The following is an 11,025-nucleotide window of genomic DNA, read 5'->3' on the forward strand; positions in this document are numbered from 1 at the left end:
GAGTTACAATCAAACATTATTAATAAATCTCTACTGAAGCATGTTTTAGACCCAACATTTGAGAGTGCCATATGCAGGAGTGTAAAAGGCAGAATGTGTCGATACGATTAAACTAAACCCGATGTGGCCCTCAGACTCCAAATTACATCAATAAGTCCCTCCAAATTTCACAAATCTGCAAAATTCACATGAAATCAGCAGATCCCCCCATTATTTTCTGATTTCTAATGCAAATGTTTCTCAAAATGGGCCCAAAACATTGGGTTTAAGTGACTGCTGCCTCAGCTTTACTTGATGCCAGGTTATAGTCTGTGATCGATACGGTGATTTATAAAAAGTCACATTGAACATCGTGAATTAGCACCACAAACTCTGTCATTTTGATTGCACAAAAACAGTCAAAATCCTGGATGGACTGATCAGTGTGAAAAGATGTTTAAAATTTCATTTTAAGAAACACGTACTGGACGCTGAAACAAAAAGCTGATATATTTTAACAGTTTAATTTTATCAATTGATTCTGGCATAACTGGCCCTTTAAGAACATTCAGATTTTTGACATGTTTGACATTTTTTCCATGTTCAACATCTTTTCACATTGATGTAATTTGGCTTTGTACCAATAAAAACTGATTTGATTTGACCAATAAAATATTTTTTAAGCACACAATTGTTATCTTTAAGTTCTATTTTGTGGCCATTTGAGGTCTAGAGGGCCACAAAAATAGCTTTTGTGTGCCAGATTTGGCCCGCGGACCTTGAGTTGGGCACCTGTGCTGTACAGGAACCATCTGAAATCTTAATAATATGAACCTCAGTTCGTTTTAGGTCTGTTATAATATCTGGTTTGTTTTAAACTCTTTCTGGCTCCAAGTGAATCAGATGCTTTCATCTGAATTAAGCAGCATTCAGTGACTAAAAACTGCCAGACACAAATATAGCGTCTCTCTCTTTACTGAAGCAGTTTGCCCACGTCTAAATCCTGACCATATTTCTGTATATTTATGTAAATAAGAGGCGGAGCAAATAGCTTTGCATTTAAAAAGACCAAAACTGTCTTCCTTATGCAAAATGCTGTTTGTTGAAAACATGAAGAAAAAGTGGAAAAAGAAGCAGAAAGTTTCAGAAGCTCAATCCTCTAAAAAATAAAGAAGGAAGGTTGTTATAAGGTTTTGGCAAGTGAGAACAGTGGAAACAAAAGATTTTATTATTTCACAGGTGAAATTAGCATAATCAGTTAATTTTAAACATTGATATAATTTAAAATACATAATCTGACATGTTTTTAGTTTAAAACAATCTTCAGGAAATGAATCCTGCAGCAACAAAATTATTTAGAAAAGCCGTTCTGACATTATTTGTCATGTCCGATGTTATTCTTAAGCATTTGAAGAATAAAATATGATTAATGTTAAAACAAATCTCTGTCTCTTTGATCATAACCTTGTCTGCTGTGTTTGTGGCTCAATTGAAGCCAACTGAACTGTTTCCACCTCCTGGACTTTTCTGCCATTTGCTCCTGCAGGTGTTTAGTGCAATCTGCTTTGTGAATCCAGAACAGAAAAAAAGAAAATAAAGGAGCCCAAATTGTTCTCATTTTTAATCTACCTGGACTGGCAAAGATTTGGGAAAGTATCACCTTAATGAAAGATTATTTTCTAGAAATTAAACTTTATTGTGTGGTGAGTAGCAAAAGTTTATTAGTCAGTTTTTACCGCAGGTGAGGAGGTGAACAGTTTTTTCAATTAGTTTGGATTGTAAAGCTGAAAATATCACAAATGTTGCAATTTTGGTTCGCAATCAAACCGATTCTATCAGACTATTAGGTGGGAAAACACCCTCAAAGTCGAGTTTCCTGAATCAGGGTTGAAGCTGAACTAGTATTCAGTGGGTGACAGAAGCTGTAATAACCCAGCTGTGTTAACCAGCCTGAATACTGAAAGTAAGTTACGAGTTTGGCTTTCTACATGAGTTTAGGGTCTGTTGCCACAGTGAGGGTAAAAAAGCCAAGCAACAAACCAGATTAAACGGGTTTGTGCCATCCCATGTTTGTAGATTGTGGTCAGTAAAACCAGACCATAATCCCAACCCTTTCCCTCCAGATCCAGAACCCTTCGTGGATCGGGAGCAGCAGTGCAGCCTCCCCGGTGCCAGGCTGCGTGGTGCCGTGCGACTCCGTCCCGTCCTGCATGCCGCCTCACCCTCACGCTCCCGGAGGCGTCTCCGACTTCCTGGGCGTCCCCAGTCCAGGCAGCAGCCACATGGGACAGACACACATGGGCAGCCTGTTTGGGGGCGCCGGGATCAGCGGGGGCATCAACGGCTACGACCTCAACGTTGATCCCGATCGCAAGTCCTCCAGCATAGCTGCGCTGCGGATGAAGGCCAAGGAACACAGCGCAGCCATCTCCTGGGCGACATGATGGGACCCGCCCGGTCGCCGCGATGGCCTCATCTCCGGAGCCGCCGTCAGTGAGCACTGAGAAGGAGGAGAGGGGTTTTCCTGAGAGCACTAACGATAACACAAGTCAGATGAAGAGGGGGAGCCAGAGGAGATAAGATGGGCCAGAGCAGCAGCCAAAGCAAGCCAGATAACTGTGACAAGGAATATTCTGTATTTAGACAGAAATATAGCTGTGTGACTTTAGAGGAAAACCCCAGCACTTGTTCACAGTCCTGATAAAGATGCATAAATTGCCTTGAAATAATAATAACATTTCTCACTGTAGTGTCGTAGTCTCACACTGAACACCCAACGTTTCATTTAGGTAAATGTTAAGAAATAAGCTTTAACCAAAAGACATCAATTCCTTTTAAAGCAGCAGTATTCCGTAAAATCAACTTTTTCGAGCTTTACATCATGTTATAAAGTTATTCCCTCATCAGAAACATACATGGAGTGTTGCCTTGATTTCCCCATGCAAGTTTGAGGAATCCTTTAATCTCCATGGCAACCATTCAGCTGTACAAAAGTCTGGGTGGACCAAGCTCCGCCCACGAGAAGAAAGCTCCTCCTATGAGCTGCAGTTTCCAAGCTTCAGCCTCACAGAGCAGCACTCTCTCACTCACCTGGTGGAACTGAGCATCTGCTGAGCTCATTGTAGCAGCTACTTCTCTGAGAAAGGAGCCATGTTGTGATAACTTCCTGAAAGCAGAGTTTCAGACAGAGGCCCAATTACAAGCCATTAAGTTATAAGGTAAAAAGTGTCTCATGCCTATTATTAAGTACGGCGTAGGATCCGTGATGTTGTGTATTTTTGTTCAAGTATCACAGACTCTTTGAAATCTGATATAGTCCACCAGAAAACTACAACTGGGTCATGACTGGACCTTTTAACAAGATAATGATCCCTAACCAGAGGTCAGTTCACATCGAATTGGTTCACCAGACAGAATCAACCATCTTTATGAACTAAACCATAAAGGAAAACTTCAGAGTGAGTTAAACAAAATCTTATGCTCCAAACTTGTGAATGTAATAGAAGAATAAATATGTTTTTTCCTAACATGATTTAATGTCTTTAAGTTAAAAACTGGATTTTTCAGTGTGAGATTGTGCTACCGCAGTGAAAATGAATTAATTTTAAGACGTATGTACGTCTTTACAGGAGCACATAATTCCTTGATCTCTCAGTTTTACTCCCTTCAAACCGTAATAAAACATCAGATCACACACTACAGCCATTTAAGATTCATGTAGCTTCCTTCCTTTATTATGTTTTCGCTGCAGCCGTCCTGCTGCACTCATAATGGATGCCTCTTCAGACTCTCTCCTCAGACTGCATAAGCCTGTTTAAGTGTGTTTCTAAACAAAGCTGTCATTTTGTAAGCTGTCTGAGAACAAGTCCGCTCACTGTGAGCATTCCCAGACGCACACACTGGGTGGACAGTTTACATCCTGTCACTTTCCATTGCAAACTACAATTATGACAGAAAACAATCATTTAGCCGGAGCCTGTTGCTGGGAGTTCATCTCCCTGCAGAGAAGGGCAAAGGTTTAGCGCAGTAAGGTGAAGCTAATCAAGCTAGAAACAGAAATGGTGCGCCAGTCGAGTCTGGCTTTGTAGGCTGGCGGTAATTTCAAACCAAGCTGTCATTTCCCCTCCCAGGGTCGCCTCCACGGGACTCAGGCCTCCAGTTTCAGGAAACAGAGTCCCTGCTGGCAGACACGCTGCAGCAACCGTCAACACCAGCCTGCCATGCCAGCTTCAATCAGCAACCAACAGGAAGAGACAAACTTAATTAGCGTCAGCCGCCGTTGTCCCGCCCTGTAAACACCAGGCTAAGTGACAGCCTGCAGGCCTGCAGACGTTCTTAAATGTTCAATTTATCATTCAGAGCCTGCCACCGTGGCTCTCCTGAACGGTTTTCTGTAACGCTGGGATACCTGGATCAATAGCATGGACCGGTTTGTGTTGCCATGCCAACAGAGTTTATCAGCGGAGCTGGGCTCCAGGATGAACCTGATGGCAGGATTCATTATCATTTTAAATGCTCTCCCTTTGTGACATGAGCCGAGCCACATTCACTCTTTACAATTACACTGCAAAAACAAATCTTACAGATAATTTTTTTACTCATTTCTATAGTAAATATCTTACTAAAATTGAGATAAGACAAAACTAACTTACAAATAACTTTTCAGCAAGATACAGGAGAAGAAATAGTTCAATGTTTCGGTTTCTGTTTTAAAAAACAACCAAAGCGCTTAAAAAAAAAAAAAAAAAAGACATAAAGCTGGTTTTGGGCAATAAGTTAATATTTTTTGGTGTCTGGAAAATGACCCATTTCAAAATCCTCTGGAGTGTATCATCACAGATCAGCAGGCACTGCCTGTTACCTAGCAACCCCAGCAAAGCCCAGCTCGTTACCTAGCAACCAAAGCTGCGCTCCAAGTCACCTTTCAGACTCAAAAATACTAATAAAATAAGTGCTCGTTGAATTAGCAGGTTTTTTAAGGAATTATTGACTTAAAACAGTCTCTTGTATGTGGCTGAAAATGTTATTTTATGTTAGTTATGTCATTTCAATTGGATTAAGATATTTGCACCAACACTAGACAAAAAATCCTTGGTAAGATTTGGTGTTTTTGCAGTGTACAAACGTCAATGTATTTCATGAGGATTTCATCTAGTCAACCAACACAAAATTGTGCGTGTATGAAGGAAAATATTGCAAAAAAAAAAAAATGTATAGCATGCAGTCTGCAAAACTGGCTTCAGTTCAAATTAGTCATGTTTTGTCTCCCATATCTGTTGCTAGTGTTTGACATGCAGCCAAAATGAATCCATGGCACCAATTCATTTTTTGTCATTTTGACGTTTTTCCTCAGTGCTCCTCTCCACTGCCGCTCCATTTATGTTGATACTACTGAATTAATGCAATTAAATTCAAGTTAATGACGCCATATTGTTTGAATGTGAACAATATAAATAATATTGTTCGTTTATTTGTTCATGTGTTTTTGCTTCTCTTTCAATTATTGGACATCCAGTTCTAAACCAATGAAGTATAACAGGAATAATGCTAAATGTGCCACGTTGTTTTTGTTATTCTGAAAAATGCTTTGTTTTCTGTGGTTTTAAGCAGCTTTTATTGTATATTAATCATATATTTTTACTTTTGATGGTCTCCATTATGCAATAAGTTATTGCACTTACTGTGCTTTTTTAAAAAAGTGTTGCTGGGGCAGTTCTCTCCAACCTCAAGTCAAAGGTTGAGCAGCTTTTTGTCCCAGTTTGAAGCCCGTCCATAGTATCAAAAACAGGATCAGAGTGCAGTCCTCGTGGTGCAGGACTTTGTACAGAATTAATACTTTGTTTTTCTGTCAGTGCTGGTTTGGGATTTTGAAATAAATTGTGCTTTAAAGAATCAAAGATTGAAGAATTTCTTCTTTAAAGGGTTATTTTTTTTCTATAGTAAGTAGATCATTCCAAGTTCTGTCAAAGCTGGGAAAAAAATTGTTTTAGTAAAAGTCGCTTTACTCTATGAAACATTAGAAAACAACATGGGGTTGTTAATTAAAAAATAACCTGAAATATTTCTTCAGAAAAAGTTATCTAGCCTGAAATTGAGAACAAATTTAGTCCAAAAGACTTTACAATTGCACATTAGAGACAAGAGGGAGCTGCTGCTAAACAAATAAACTATGTACAACCAAAATAATAATACAATAAACAACAAAGTTGTTCAGTTAATAATATTTTTAAATGTAAATTTTTATTAAATTTTAAAAAATAAACAATAAATATAATTTTCACATGTTAGTTTGTTCAACAGAGTAATGGGGCCATTCTAAGAAAAATGTTTAAAAATTACAAGAATAAATTAATAATATTTCAAGAATAAAGTCGTAATGTTAAGTCTTCATTCTTGCAGTACTATAATTTTATTCTTGTATGACTTTATTCTTGTAACATTTTGTCTTTATTTTTGTAATTTCACATATTTTTTTATCTTTGTAGCATCATCTTGAATGTGTCAGAGTTTTATTGTGTGACCTCAGCATCTTAGAAATATCACCAATATTTACTAGATAGTTTTCTAGGAAAGCAAAACTTCGGGGTTACTTTTTGCTAATAAAAATAAAACATGGACCACTGTTTACTTTAGTAACTCTGTTCAACCGTGTTACAGACGCTGACCTTCCTCTGGTCTGATCAAAAGAAGGCAATGCCTGTTAAAGAGACTCTCCCCAAACCTTGTAACTCTTCTGTTTCACAGCTAAATGATAAATATGCGCCCAGAATAAGGAAGAAGAGCAAACTACTGTGCCCTGAGAAGAACTCGTTAAAGCTGACGGGTCACGCTGCTCCAGCCAGGCTCCATTGGCACCCATAATATAGGGCTGCTCGGTTAAAAGACCATGAAGACCATTAGGGTACTTCAAAGTTCACCCCTCTGCATTAGGGCCAGACTGATATAGCAAAGAGGGGAAATATCCGATTCCTCATTTACTGCCTTATTTTCCCATCAGTTGACCCGTCAGTCAGTCTGAGCTGCTCGTTAAGGGCCATCGTTAGCGAGGCCGGCGCTGTAAATCTGCCCTGATATCAGCTTTCAGCAGAAATTTCTTCTAGGTCATATTTTTGGGGCTTGCACTCCAGCTTCCAGCGTTAAATGATCCCTCAGAGGAACGCTGGTGCTAGCACTGTAAATCAGATTCTTTATTCTAATGAAAAGACTCCTAAAACATTAAAGGGCTGGAGGGGAAGTGAAGTGACATAAATGAATTGGCCTTGATGAAACCAAACGGCTCCTCATTCAAACATTCCCCAGTGACATGAGCTCATAAATCAAAAATCCATCTGACTCGGTGGTGCTGTCCAGTGAGACGTCCAAGGAGGAGCGTCCTCCTGTTGTGGTCATGGACAAACACCGCAGCCCTTCTGTTTGGCCACATGCAGAGGAGTGGGTGGCTGAAGATGAAGGCGCACATAGATCTTTGCTCAGTCAAAACGTTCCTCATTACAGGGCTAGACTGCCAGAAAACAATTCATATTTAGCACTCGCTTTTGACATGCATAAGAAATCAATCACACAGAACAAGAATAATGACCAATCCCCGAACAGAGGCGTGTTATGGAAGAGTAGGCCGACAGTAACGTGCCTTAGAAAAGTCTTTGCTGTACTTTACTTGGATTTTATGCATTTAAGTAACACAAAGTGGTGCCTAATTGCCAAGTAGAAGGAAAATTATACATGATTTTCAAACTTTCAAACAAGAAAAATGTTGGTTTTATCGAACCAGAGATCTTTCTTCCATATGCTAGTTGGATTCACAACATGCCAAACTGTAAATAACACTTATTATGGCACTGTAACAGCACCAAAATTAGAAATACCTGCTTTTAAACTGAGATTTAATTACACACGGGTTGACTGTTTACTTCTGAAAGCAACTGGTCGCACTGGATCTTATGCAGGAATATGAGAGCAAAGTCTTCTCTATACAAATGTGAGACAATTTCAGAAATGTGCAAACCGCAACAGTCAGCGTATGCTAACAAGTTTTATAATTGCAGTGAGCAACAGTGAGCATATGCTGACAGGTCAAAGGTCACATGGTGGTGTGGCTTCTCACATCCATGAGAATCCTCAGCTTGACTGATGCAGGTTTTTTTTATGCTGATGCCAGTTATTTCTACATCAGCCTAACCAAACCCCAATATGTGCTGCCGATATTTATGAGCCAATTCTTGAATCGGGGACACCAGTGAAATCTGGTTTTCACTTAAATAAAAAACAGATTTGTGGAGAGGAAAACTAATGACTGTCTTGTTTACAGATTTACTCACCTTGATAGGCCTTTTGGGTTTCTCTCTGATAAATGATTTCCTGTCTGTCAGTCCAGAAGAACGGCCATGTCTCAGCAAGATGGCTGTTGAAAGAACATAAGTTGGTCGTTGTTATTGTTATTTATTTCATGGTGATACAGACATGCCGGTTAAACTGTAAACAAATTAAAAATTAAATTTGCAATACTTCGTCTGTATAATATTTAAATAAACACAAACTTAAAAAACAAATTTAAATATTTAATGTAAACCATGAGCATATTATCACTAATTTTGCTTAATTTAACCAACAAATTATTAAGTACACACTTTCCTCTTTGAACACTTTATGGTATAATAATCATCATTCAGCATTAAAACCCACTCGAGTTAGCATTCTGCTAATTAGCTGCTAACCACTAGCATTTTCATTAACTTAAAGCTACTTCGCCAAAACCGGCATATAAAATAACAAAACATATCTCTCAATAGCTTACTTACTACATTCAATATGCACTCACCAAGTTGGGCGATAATAAAAAACGCAAGAAATACGTAGTTTTAAGGTTACATAAACCACTTCCGGCTCGCAATAAATCTACTTCCGGTCAACCGTCAAGTCACTTAACCCAACGTACCGTAAATAAACTGTAGAGCCCCCTAGTGGAATGGTAGGAGTGAATCCAACAGTTGTTGACACCATTCATTTTCAGATAATTGCTTAAAACGTTCTCACTTTACCAATTTTTATTTGTAACAAAAACATTTATCATGTATCATTTTCCTTCATTTCACAATCTTCTCACCACTACTTGGTGTTGAAATTTCAGATGAAATCTGAAGAAAACATCTTTAAATTTTTGATTGTGATGCAAATTTTGATGGTGAGTTTCATCCCAAAGTCCTGAAGTTTGTTCAGTTTGTGTTTTCCAGAGAACCTTTTCGGCCCTCCTCCTTGACAATATGCTTCCAATTATGAATCTCGTGAAAATGGGGATGGTAAAGCACGCTTGTGATTTATTGCTCACTGAAGTCCAGTCTTGCTCAGTACAGTTGCACATTAGGCCTCCTGCGGCAGAGCACAAAGGTCAGACACGCACTACAGTTGACCTCCAGTGAATGCCGGTGCACCATGTCACTCTGGAAGAGATTGACAGGCAGAGATGATGAGACCAAACGCCACACCGTGAGTGAAGTTTCAGCGCAAAAAGCGACTACGCCGTGGGTCAGCCTCCAACTGGGAAACTGCATCACAGATCGAAAAGAAGAGAAATAAAGTGACTCAAAAATCACTGGGTTCATCACTGGCTTTCTATGCAACTCATCTTTATTGTGACCAAAGATTACTTTGTGGTCTTTTCACATGGGACAGCCTCAGCTATTTAGTGACGTTCATTAGCTATACTCAAGTCCTGGGGACTGAAAACACATGCTCAACAAGTGAGTCACCAGGCACAAGAGAACTTCTCAGACAGCAGAGCTGCTCGGCCTGAGAAACAGCTCGTCCCTGCAGACCAGTTTTGTGTTCAGCTCACTTCCTGTTTTACTTGAGACCACCACGTTCTGAGTCACAGAAATTGTCTGGTTGGGTCAGAAACCGCTGGATCTGTGGAGCTCGGTACTCACGGGACATTTTATGATGTTCTACACCACAACAAGATCCCATTTAAAGCCAATTGCCGCATTATATTGGTAAAGTTTTTCCTACGTAGGTATTGACAATTTGGTAACAATTTGCGTTGTAAGTATTCTTGTGCAAAAAAGAGTAAAAGAAATTACTTGGAAAACAAAGAAAAAAAACAGATGGAATGAAGTAAAACAACACTCTTATATTTAACCAAGTAAACATAAAAGTTTAAAACAAACATAAATGAAAGTTTTAGATTGAAGAACTATGTTTTGAAGAAACAGAAAAGGAACAAAAAATGCACACAGGCAAAAATTTTAAACATAAACCAAACCATGGATAATAAGGTACAACGCAATTTAGCAAAACTGTAAAGCAAATAGAGAATAGAGAGTCCAGTCTGTTTGTTGGCCAACAGTATCAGAAACTGCTGTTGTTGAGGAGATGAAATACTAAGATATGTGCGCCGTGTTGCATTGTGACTTAGAACCAAACGCTTTAAAGAAAAACTGGAGATGAGCTCGATGATTTGCTCCAGAAAGACCCAGAGCGCTAACGGTGACCTGTTATGTTTCCTTCAGCAGGTTAGACCAGAGGTTCCCAAACTGTGGGGCGCGCCCCCTAGGGGGGACGCAGGAAGCTGTCTGGATGAAAAAACAAAACAAAACAAAACATGAACCTTAGAATGGCCAACTCTGTTATTCCTCTCTCAATTTGATACAGTAGGGGCTTCCACACTTCCCATATCTGTGTCCTCTGTCACTTTTATCAGCAGTTAAAACTGTTTAATCTGTTGTTAACATGCTGTAACCTGTTTTTCCGAGCCGCCTTTAAACGCAACATGAGCGCTACGGCGCTGGGTTTCCACCTGTGAAGGAGACCTGCTGCTGCTGTGCGGAGCTACGTAGGTTTGTGTTAGAATCACGGCAGCAAACCAGCAAAACGCAAAGAACTTTTCAGTTTTTCCCTCCAAACTAACCGACTGAGTTGAGTAAAGCTGTTGGATGCAGGTAATGTTAGCTAAAAGATGACTAGCTAATATCAATACAGCACCTTAAGCTTAACAAGTGGCCTGTAGGCTACCGATGTTGGTGTCTGTTCAGCTAAGTACATTCATTTTGC

At 39.4% G+C, this 11,025-nt stretch overlaps 1 protein-coding gene across 1 annotated transcript in view; it reads left to right on the forward strand.

Annotated features, from left to right (window-relative positions):
• The window catches only part of alx4b (ALX homeobox 4b), a 35,383-nt gene extending 32,497 nt beyond the window's left edge, over window positions 1-2,886 (forward strand). The window contains exon 4 of the mRNA XM_015049030.1: window positions 2,103-2,886. Within this exon, the coding sequence (XP_014904516.1) occupies window positions 2,103-2,423 (321 nt within the window). The 3' untranslated portion in view covers window positions 2,424-2,886. The remainder of the gene's footprint in view (window positions 1-2,102) is intronic.
• The last annotated feature ends 8,139 nt before the right edge of the window (window positions 2,887-11,025 follow it).

This window comes from Poecilia latipinna, unplaced genomic scaffold (genome assembly GCF_001443285.1).
Source record: "Poecilia latipinna isolate Pla-1442-1.1 unplaced genomic scaffold, P_latipinna-1.0 Scaffold919, whole genome shotgun sequence".
NCBI classification, from domain to species: Eukaryota; Metazoa; Chordata; class Actinopteri; order Cyprinodontiformes; family Poeciliidae; genus Poecilia; species Poecilia latipinna.